General features: G+C 35.5%; 1 protein-coding gene across 1 annotated transcript in view; it reads left to right on the top strand.

Annotated features, from left to right (window-relative positions):
* The window catches only part of LRP1B (LDL receptor related protein 1B), a 515,105-nt gene that overhangs the window by 447,517 nt on the left and 56,018 nt on the right, over positions 1-11,570 (top strand). Inside the window, exons 68-75 of the mRNA XM_069021267.1 lie at positions 3,757-3,863; positions 4,523-4,652; positions 5,659-5,765; positions 6,103-6,235; positions 9,481-9,603; positions 10,057-10,179; positions 10,438-10,575; positions 11,093-11,227. Of these exons, the coding sequence (XP_068877368.1) occupies positions 3,757-3,863; positions 4,523-4,652; positions 5,659-5,765; positions 6,103-6,235; positions 9,481-9,603; positions 10,057-10,179; positions 10,438-10,575; positions 11,093-11,227 (996 nt within the window). The remainder of the gene's footprint in view (positions 1-3,756; positions 3,864-4,522; positions 4,653-5,658; positions 5,766-6,102; positions 6,236-9,480; positions 9,604-10,056; positions 10,180-10,437; positions 10,576-11,092; positions 11,228-11,570) is intronic.

The following is an 11,570-nucleotide window of genomic DNA, read 5'->3' as shown; positions in this document are numbered from 1 at the left end:
GTGGTTTTTCATATGCAATTGTTTCATATAAAAGGGAAAATGTCGTGGGGCTCAGTAATCACTCAGAGCCTTTTGTTGTTACACCCTGGGGGGTTGGCACCCTAAAGCTTCCTTAGCTTTGTGGGAGTTTTTACTTTAGAACTGATTATTGGTGTCAGTTTTCTGTATTACAAGTAGCAAGAAATTATTTTATTTTCCTTTATTCTCGTGTAGAAATCAAATAGAGAGTCGTAGTTTTGCTATAGCAGTGTTAGTCTACAGAACTGGGCAGTCTGTTGAAAATTTGGAAAAAAAAAACAACAAATCCAAAACTTCCACAAAATATTATTGCTGTTTGCAAGATAAGTGTTGAGTATCACATTTGGAATTAGCCATGGGTGTGACCGACCCAGCAGTAATATTTTTCTTCCCTAAAGTTCAGATCATTATGCTACAAAGTGATACAAAAAAGTTCAAATAATGAGAGAATAATAATCTGTTTGGGTTTTTTAAAAAAAAGTTATGAAGTTTCCAGCTTTGTGTTCATATCAATAGCTAAGTTATATATTCATTTCTTGGTCGTTCTCTTGACTTGCAGATAAAGAAATTTGTCATTAATCATAATGGATGGAATTAGTGAGTTGAGAGTGCCCAGATACGGAAGGTGAATCAAACTAAAGGGTGTTAGTTTGGTTTTTTTCCTTTTTTTTTTGGTTGTGAAATGCACACTTAAATTCTAACTACAGATTCTACTATTTAAATTAAGCACAGTAGGTTGGCACAGTTTTAAAATTCAAAATCTTGGGAGCACTGGGACGGTACATAATACTGTTCAGCTGTTTGAAATAGTTGTATAAAATTTTTATAGACCATCAAGCCACTTATAGAATAAAGTGTAATGAAACAAATACATACGAAATTAGAACTTCAAAAGCATTTGACAAAATATGTTACATTGCACAGTGAGATAAATTGTTCATGGCATACATGAATATAATATACAAAGGGCTGTCAGGGAACTGTATCAGAAAATGAGTTGTTTCTTAAGAATGCAGAATGAATTCATGGAATTATAGAAATTAAGCTCAAGCATTTACACTTTTCTATGCAGTTTCTTCACATGCAAGAAATTCACTCTTCTGCTGAAGTTATCAGAAGGGAAACAATACATGTTAAAAAAACCTGTATGGGTGTGAAAAATTATTGGTGCTGTCATGCAAATCATTGTGCTTGTTATGACTTTGGTATTTAACTGTATTTGTCTTACAGTCTATTGTTCTTTAACTATATTTGGACACTGTGAAATAAGAGTTATTAGCATGGATATTGGTACATAATGAGTCTGCAATGAGATATGTAGGATACATTGTTAATTCTTCAGAGGTAATATCTCTGGAGGGAGAATTTGCTTTCAGAGTTTGTTTTTTTTTAAATAAATTAGAGCAAAAAATATTGTTTCTTCTTTCAGGGAACTCCAAAAAAGGAAAATTCCATAGTAATGAATATTATTCTATATATCTAATCTATCTTATTCCTGCTGAAAAGAAGGCACTAGTAATTTTTTTTCTTTTAATTAATGTGATTAAAGAAAACATACTGTAAACTTGAAGCACAGCAAACATAATAATGTTGTAGCAAGACATGAATTCAATCAGTGTACAAATATTAATGCTGCTAGAAGTCCTTCCCAATGCTCTTTTATTGCTTCTACAAGTTGCCAAGAAAACAAATTAGTGAATTTTGTCCTGAGATGAGTTTGTATCCCAAATGCTTTTCTTGGGAAGGAGTTTCAGTGATTTTCAAAGCAGAAGCTAAAGAGTGCTGTTCTTCATGGGTTATACAGAAGTCCATTTATGCTTATTCCTTCAATACTGTTCTGTATTAATATTTATTCCTTTCACTAACAATCTGAGTACTGATGGAAAAGTTCTTTGCTGTGTTCATATGTAAATCACAGAGCTGGATCCCAGCAGCAGAAGAAATATTTCTTGCAAACAGAGAATTGAGTACTTAGCTCTTTGTGTACATTTTCCCAGTATCAAATCTCTGCTTATAAATAATTTATTAGCAGTATAGCAAAAGTATTTGCTTATATTTTTCTAATCAATATGGAAACATGACTTTTTTTTTTTTTTTTTTTTTTACATGTGAATGGCTTTTCCCACAAATTATTTCCTTTATATATTTTATCAGATCATGAAATTCTCCTTCTTGGCCTGTTGACAAAAAAAAGAATCAAACATCAGGGATGTGCTAAAGCTTACACTTTGAAAAAAAAATCTGAGGTAGTGTGCACATAATCTGAGGCCACATAAATGCCAGCCTTTGATTTGCAGAAATACAACATTTCTGGAGAACTGATGTAATCACTGTAGATCTACTTTTAAAATGACTTTCCTACAACTTCAAAATTAAAATTTATGCCTACCTGAAAAATGAAATTTCTCATAAAGAATTTCAAACAGAGTAATTTTTATTGGTTCTTATGAAGTAAAGAGTGGGGAAAAGGCAGTGGAAAAATTGATTAAAATAATTTCTTTCCTGAAACAGGTTTTGATTTTATAAAACCTGAAATAAACCCCAGTCACACGGAATTCAATTTTGCTAGATCCATGCTACTCATGTCTGGTGTATTCCCGCACTGGTATTTACCAAATTCTTCGCAGTTTGAGGCCTCTAATTTTGTGTTTTGTTTCCTTGATCAGTATGTTACGTTTTATAAAAGCACTCATGCTTGCACCTTCCATAACTCATGCATTACTTAATTTATTCCTGTCCATTCCCTCTGTCCATTGCAACTGTCTGCTCTGTCTCTCCTCTTTTTTTTTTTTTTTCACCCTTCTTCCTTTGGTTCAGTCACTGTCATTTGCTGTTTCCCATGTCTCTGCTGAAAAGGTCTTGATAATAAATCCTTATTCTTGATTTTACATCATTTACATACTGCATTGTGTACTGTGATGGAAATAATCCCACAAATAATCCTTGTTTGCCTTTTAAGTCCTTTTTTCTCCAAAAACCCTCTGACTGGCAGATCTAAATTGCATATAGAGGATTGCTTAATTTCTCCTAAATCCCCAATACCTCTCTATCTTTGTTTAATCTAATGTCCAGCACACAGAAAATGTCTTTTGTAGTGGTCCTCATTTTCAGGAGGAAAGTACATGATGTTCTGCTGAGGGAATCTTCCACAGAGGCCCCCCCCTTGCCAATGTTTTTTGTCAGCAGTAGTGAAAACTTCTATTTTGCTTGAAACACCAAACTTTTGAGTTCCATCTGATATCTCAATGCTATTCTCCTGGATGCTGAGCACAGGGGAAGCTGACTCTTGATGCACACACACACTCATTAAAAGGTATGTGATAAATTATGTGCTACTGTGTGATGGAAAGCCAAAAATCTGGTCAGTGCTAATTACATTGGATATTAAGTCATGCAAAAGGTGTTTCTGGTCTCTGGTACATATCTCACAAACCCTACTGACATACATGCACTGAAATTAATAAAATACATATCGTCAACATCATGTGATTTTCCAAAGAAATTTCACAGAACTGAAATGTCTGAAAGTAATGAAAGTAATTACTGTCTTACTGTATGTAAATGAAATTTAGTTACAAGATGTTGTGGAATAAAATCCTACAGAAAACCAGTCCTTATCATTTGCAAGCTAATTGTTTTGAGTTTTTCATGTTTATTCATTGACTGGGGGTTTCTATGTATAAAATATTTAATGAAAATGCTAATAAACCTAGGGTTGTTTGTTTTGTTTTTTTTCAGAGCCTCAAACGTGCACTTTGAAAGACTTTCTTTGTGCAAATGGAGACTGTGTTTCAGCAAGATTCTGGTGTGATGGAGACTATGACTGTGCAGATGGCTCAGATGAGGTAGGCATCTTCCAGAAAAAGTATTTCTTTAGAGAATTAGTAGTTTTATATTGTTGAGAATGGAGTCCTGCATACAGATTTTTTTGAAGGCAGCAATAGGAACTCTACACATGAATCCACGTATGCAAATACCGTTACTAAATTAAAACGAAACCTCTTGAAGGAACTATTCTAAAAAGAGAACATGCAAATAAATCAAGTAATTTTTACCAGTATTCTGCATGTTTGTGTCCCAGCAATGATTTGAACCTCTTCCTATCCTGGAAATATTTTGTGTCCTGATTGGGAAACCATTCTTTTTACATGCAGCAATGGTTTGGTTTAAGAGATTTTTTTTTTTTGAGAGAACAATGTAGACTGTTTGTTGTGCATCAGAAGCTCATGGATAGTACTTTGCTGGTTTTCTGTTCTTTTTTTCCCCTTTTCCCCTTCTCCTTTCCTGTCAATACAAAACCTCAGGTGTTTCCCTACTATCTAGAGGGTGCAAGCCACCTTACTTGAATCATATCCACAAATATATTTCATATCACAAGACTTTAATTACTGTGTCTTTCATAACATGTAGGATTATAGGCTGTGACTTCTGTGACCAGCTGTGTATTTACCAATGTTTATATTAAACTCTTGCTCTTATGTATTGGTTGTTTCTTTTGTACCAGAGGTATTGTGAAACAGGCTGCTCAAGGGATCAGTTCCAGTGCTCCAATGGCCAGTGCATCTCAGCAAAATGGAAATGTGATGGTCATGAGGACTGCAAACTTGGGGATGACGAGAAAAATTGTGAACCAGGTATTGTTTTAAATAATGCTGAAATATAAAATGAAGCCAGGAATAAATCAGAATGAAAGAAGAAAATAAATCATCAAATCAAAATTTCTTGGGCACTAGAAGTAGCAAGAAAGTGCAAAAATAATTTGAAATACTTTACCTTTTGAGTTTGCATCATTGTGTCTTCCAAGTAGTATTTTGGAAACCCCAGTTACATACAACTCTGCAATGTGAAGATTGTTGGGTCATGGGTATTTAATTTAATTATTTTGAATTGTAATTTGATAATAAGTATTCAACATATAAAATTCTGCTCTGAAAGCATCAGTACATCTTGGCATGTACTGAAGTGTTTTGCTTCGTGGTCTTCATTCAAAGTTTCATAGTCCTTATGCAAAGATTTTGTCTACTAAATTATTATTATTATTATTTTATTTTATTTTATTTTATTTTTGCTTTCTCGGAAAATACAGTTATTTTTGCAGAAATTTTCCTAATATTTTTGTAAGCTTCATGTAGATAGATGTAACTGGTAAAAGCTTATGACAAAACTCTCCCGATTACAGTGCAACAAAAATATCCACCTTTATATTAAAAAATCCTGCTTCATATTTATGTATTTTAATTGCAATAATGTATAATTTCCAAAAAGATTTTCCTATAAGTTTAGCTTATTCAATTATAAATTACCTAAATTTAGCTAGACTCTGCCCATTTTAAGGAATGCAATTTTTAAAATATATTCATTCTATGAATATATGCATGTGTGTGGTTGCCTTTGTTACCAAGCATAAGGAGAAAACAACATTAACTTTCTAAGTGGTAAAACACAAATACCTTCTCACTACCATTTTACAGTTTACTTAGGATGCAACAATTCAGCTTTGTCAAATATTTTATCGTAGTTCATGAAAGTGCTCAGACACAAGTTTGCTCACTATATTAACCAGAAGAAAGCTTTAAATTAAAAATCAACTTATTCATAGATTGTCTTTTTCTTCATGCTAAAATATGTGTTTGTAACCAGCATCTCCAACCTGCTCTTCAAGTGAGTACGTGTGTGCAAGTGGGGGCTGCATTTCGGCGTCTTTGAAATGCAACGGAGACTTCGACTGTGCTGATGGATCTGATGAGGTACCTGACACATTGCTGGTGATTTTTTTGTCCCCCAGTGTGATTTTTTTGTCCCCCAATGTGATTTTTTTGTAAACTTTTTAGGCCTCAAAATAACTGAAAGGGCAAACAGGGTTTTCTTGCATCCACTGAGTACTGTCAAATAACTTAGCCCATGCTTTTGTGTTTCTGTGCTCTCAGGACAGGTTTTGGAGTGGATAAATTTGTTTTCTCGAAGTCAAACCCTGAGCATGGTTCTGGGGTAGTTTCCATCAGGGACTGCTCCCTCCTGGCAGCATAGACAAGCTTGTTGTTGCTCTCATTCATTAATACAAAGCTCGTGTCTGTGTTCACACAGATGGATTGTGTAACAGAATGTAAAGAGGATCAGTTTCGGTGCAGAAATAAGGCCTACTGTATCCCTGTGAGATGGCTTTGTGACGGGATCCATGACTGTGTGGATGGCAGTGATGAAGAAAACTGTGACCAAGGCAAGAGACACTTTTCTAAAAGAGTTTATTGGACTTTTTATGAATACACACATTGCAAGTTAGTGGTGCCCTGGCCATTATGAATGGAGAAAGGAAAGTTCTGTGACCTCTTTTGACAAAGACAGCACAGCAGCTTAACAAGTGATCTGCAGGAATAAGCAAAACTTAGGTTGTTTATGACTTGTTCCTCCTTTGTGTTTCCCTCCCCAGTGATGAAAAGGTCATGTTGTTACTGGAAGCATATTCTTTTTCATCAAGGAAACCAGCAGTAAATTTGGCTAATTTAAACTTTTATAGGCTACCATAAATTACAGAGCCATGCACAATAAATTACACAGCTGTGCAATATAATGAACAGTTGCTAAATAAGTCATCTTAAGAGCCTGGGTTTCTGTTTATTTCATGGAATCATAGAACACTTTGGGTTGGAAGAGACCTTAAAGTTCATCCAGTTCCAACCCTCTGCCATGGGCAGGGACACCTTCTGCTATCCCAGGTTGCTCCAAGCCCTGTCCAACCTGGCCTTGAACATTTCCAGAGATGGAACATCCACAGCTTCTCTGGGCAACCTGTGCCAGGGCCTCGCCTTCTTTTTTATGTTCGTGTTTGTCCAGGAGCAACTTGTTCATCCACAGACTCCATCTGGCACATTTTGACTTTCCCTTTGTTGGGATACATCACTTCTGGCCTTGCATGAGGTGATGGCTTTGATATCAGCCAGGCTCTCCTGGGTCCCTCTTCCCTCCAGGGCTTTCCCAAGCAGATCCTTGAAGAAACCCAGTGTAGGGAGCTTGCTGTGCACCCTCCTTGCAGCCCTAAGGGTCTTGAATTTCCCCATTCCATGCTCACTGTAGCCCAGGCTGCCCTTGAGCTTCACATTCCTCGCCAGCCCCTCCTCTTAGTCTAATTAAAGAAGTTTTTCCTAAAGAAGAATTTGAGTTGGCATTTTGTCATCATCTTGGTTTTCTCTCTGGATTTTTCTTTTCTTTTTCTTCGGAGTGGGTAGTTCTGTATGTTAGCCATCTACAGTCACATGATGTGTGCATAAATTCGAAGCATAATGAAGTACAATATGTGATAATAATCAGATATAAAACAAACATAGTAAAATATCCTTTCCTTATTCTAAGTCTATTATGCAATACTTAAGACTAAGGGGGGGAAAAAAAAAAAGTCATGTGGGGATGATTAAGTTTGAAAGAGAGACCAGGAAATTCAGAAAATGGGAAGAATATTCCAGAGGTGTTTAGATGCAAGCAGACAGATAACAAAGTTAAAAAAAAAAAAAAAAAAAAAGAAAAAGAAAAAAAAAACCTGCATCTAGTCCATTTTAAAACTGCTTTTAAAATATCTGGACTGTATCTCTTTAAAACCCAATGAAGTGTAAGTAAAGAGTAACACACTTATTTTATCTGATGCCAACGTTATTCTTTGGGTAGCATAATGGAGCTTCTGTGAACTGCAAATTGCTTATAATGCAATAAGAAGCCTATTCCTGGTTGGTTATTGCTATCATACTTTGTATTTATGTCACAATTATGATTCTGTTGCAGAAATCTATTTTATAAAGGAATTATGACAGGCAGAGCAATCACATGAAATAAATGCCAGTTCATCTCACTGATAACTAATTTTTTCATCTTTGGAAATACAACAAACACAACTGGAGTTTTATTCTACAGCATTCTAACATAATATCCATAATATTTATCTGTGGCCCACGGTGCATGTTTATAAAAATAACTCTCTTCAATCTTATTAAACAACTAGAATGATGGTTATATTGTGATTGCACACACAATTATTTGGATTCATGCCTTTCATCATGAAGAGTACTTGAATTTTATATATTTTCCTTGGATAATTATACAGGATATTTCTGTTAATGTTCGTAAGTTATATATGCCATGGGAGTGAATTATACCTGGTAGCAGAGTGTGAGGGTTCAAACATCCTTCTATGCAATGGGCATTTTATGGAAATTAATTTTTTGGGGGGAAAAACGTTCAGCTATTCTGAATCTTTAAAGCAAAAGAAAGCCTTCTGTTGATTTTAATGAGGTGTGAACAGGGCACTGAACAAATGAGTAAAAAGCCACCAAAGCCCTTAGAGTGGGGGTAATGCAGTGAGGTGTAAGCCACAGTGAGAGCTTTGGCACTATCATATAAAATTTCATTGTTTTTTCCTCCGCAGATACACAGCTTTATTTCTTTTATGCTCCACTCCTCCCAGGAAACTGAAAAAATTTACCATAAAAATGTGTTTTATAGGAAATTAATTGCAAGAACTTTCCATAACTTTGTTGATTAGTAGTGATAAAATTTAGTCATAATTGTGAAAGAAGTTCCTTTTTACCACAACCCACATTAAAACCGAATCCACCTTGAAGTAATTTTTAAAGCCTGAGCACTCCGCCCTAGAACATTTTCCCTCACCCTGTGCTCCCTTTTGTTAGATGATTCAAAATTCAGTACATCCTGAAGTTGCATGGAAGATTTTATTCTTGCTGCTTTCTGTGTTCAATAAATATCCTGGTGAAACATTTCAGAAGTTACAGAAAGGAAGATCCTGTCAGAGGTCACCTCATCTTATCTGCTCTGTGCCAGCATGGCTGGACCTTTCCTAATTACAGCATTTAGAGGTGATGGGGATATTACAAACCTGGCCAGGTCTGGTGCTCCTCAGGTGAAGAAAAAGGTGCTGCCTCATGGCTAATGGGCTGCAATTACTTTGTCTCTGATGTGACTCAGAGTGGGGTAGGAATAAGTGCAGGATCAGACATTCACGTGAAACAAAGCTGGACTGAGGTGGCTTTTCACATGTTTGGCCCTATTTCTGTTTAGATTGTTCTCTGATGGCCCAAATTACTGAAGTACCAGCCAGGCCTTTGCTGAGAGGCTGCAGCACCAAAGAGAGTCACAGACAGGGAGTTTAAACATCTCCTGGCAAGATGCAAGTGGAACATGCCCAGCTGGTCACTCCTTGGTGTCTTTGGTACCTGCATCCAGTAATTCCCAGCCAGCAGTCAGTAAAAGAACGTGTTTGGTCAAGGAAGAGATTTTTGAATGAGTATTCCTCTGCCTCTCCAACCCATTCCTTTGGGATCTGTAAATGTAGTTATGCTACCTGTGCTATTCTCTGCAAATAGTATGTGATAACTGGCTGTACTGGTTTTATCAAAAACTGACATTCTTTCCTCTTTTTGTTTTCCTGACTTTTTTTTTGTCATCTTTTCATCTTCCCAGGGGGAAATATATGTAGAGCTGATGAATTTTTGTGCAACAATTCCCTCTGCAAACTACATTTTTGGGTTTGTGATGGTGAGGATGACTGTGGAGATAACTCTGATGAAGTTGCTGAAATGTGTGGTATGACATTACATTTTTCAGAGTTTTTTGTATAATAAAGCAAGAATGACATGTAAGACACACAAATATATAAAAGCACGTGTGTCTTAAATTTTATTTGTTTTGCTTTTAGATGACAAGCTTGAAATATGAAAAGCAGTAACAAAAGAAAACTATATCCCATATAATTTCAGATATTTGATATTTTTGAGACATTATTATTTTCTGTAGGAAACCCACAGAGGGGAAAAAGTTACTTCTGTGATGTAATATTGAGCATCATTACTCTTCCTACTTCCTCTGTTTTAATTCTGCCATATTTACTGATTCTCAAAAAATGGTATCAATTACCCTTATCACACAAAATCTCTAAATGAAGAACTTACAGTGCCAACACATACCTGGCTTTGATGAGGTGTCATTAAAAAAGTATTAATAGCTGGGTAACAGCTGATTCTTTTCTTTGCTGCACAGTAAAGTTTCCCTGCCCTCCAACAAGGCCATACAGATGCAGAAACAACAGGGTTTGTCTGCGGCCTGAGCAGATTTGCAATGAGGTCGATGACTGTGGTGATAACTCGGATGAAGATCACTGTGGTAGGTGATATTACCTTTCAAGGCATTCAGATCAGAGCAAACACCTTGAAGGCAAACTTTGTTACAGAGATCTGCTTGTCCTTCAGTAAAGCTTAACTGGAGGTTAATAGGTCAGAATTTGAAACCAAAAGAAAGTAAGCTTGAAATAATTTCCAGTGGCTTAATGCTTTGTGGTCATTCCCATTTGTGTGTGTCTAAAATAATCTGAGAATCTTGAATACTGATTTATTTTTCTCTTATTAACCTGTAATTACATAGATAAAATCACGTATAAAGCCAGACCGTGTAAGAAAGATGAGTTTGCTTGCAATGACAAGAAATGCATTCCCATGGAGCTGCAGTGTGATTGGTTTGATGACTGTGGAGATGGCTCTGATGAGCAAGACTGCAAAATAAGTGAGTTGGACTGGCAAGATTTGTTTTCTTGATTGTGGCAGAACAGAAACAATTAACTGAGATATTCATCTGAGCAAAACCTATTGAACAATCCAGAACTCAGTTTAATGTAGTTCATTCTTTTAGTTAGAAATGGATGGAATTCTGTATCACTGGAGCAAGGCAAATTTTATAGCAATTGAAGTTGTGGAGGTTTTTTGGAGTAGTTACGAGTTCTTCACAAAATTTAAGTACAAGTTGATTGTATTTTGTATCATATTTGCAGCAAGAAAAATTTTAGTATTAAATTGATGTGAAACATAGTATCTCAGTTAAATACTGTCGTTACATGAAAGGTAATAGATTAAATTATGCAGATGAAGATAAACACTGTAAAGTCATTAATTTGTTAAAAATTTACCTGATACTCTTTAAACAGAAAGATAAATTTGTTATTTGTTGTTGTTACTTTAGGTCTCATTTTTAACACTTTAAACAAATCTATCAGGGATTTTTTAGACATTTTATTTATGTTTAGGTGTCTCTGAATATACATGTGAAGATAATGTGAATCCTTGTGGAGATGATGCATTCTGTAATCAAACAAAATCATCCCTTTTGTGTCAGTGTAAACCTGGATTTCAAAGAAACAGGAGGAACAGACAATGTGAAGGTACAGATATTTTCCATTTTCCCTTGTTGTAAAGTATTTGAAGTCAACCACGTAGTCAATTTTCTATGCTAGAGAAGGAGATACAGATCATGGTTTTGTTTGTTTGGGTTTTGGTGTTTTTTTTCTCCACAGAGTAAAAGCTGTTTCATTGCTGTGGGATTAAGAAATCAACAGGATTTACAAGATGTAGATTCATACATTTTACGTGGAGAGGTTATCAAAAATTTAACATTAGTTGTGAATGTCAAAAGGTTCAAGTCAGGCTGTTAAATAATTTAAGGGGTAAATGGATTTTTTAAAGTCTAGTAGATTATTTAACATTGCTGTTGAGGCTGGCATATGA

This window comes from Aphelocoma coerulescens, chromosome 7 (genome assembly GCF_041296385.1).
Source record: "Aphelocoma coerulescens isolate FSJ_1873_10779 chromosome 7, UR_Acoe_1.0, whole genome shotgun sequence".
NCBI lineage: Eukaryota > Metazoa > Chordata > Aves > Passeriformes > Corvidae > Aphelocoma > Aphelocoma coerulescens.
This window is presented reverse-complemented; position numbering and strand designations above follow the sequence as displayed.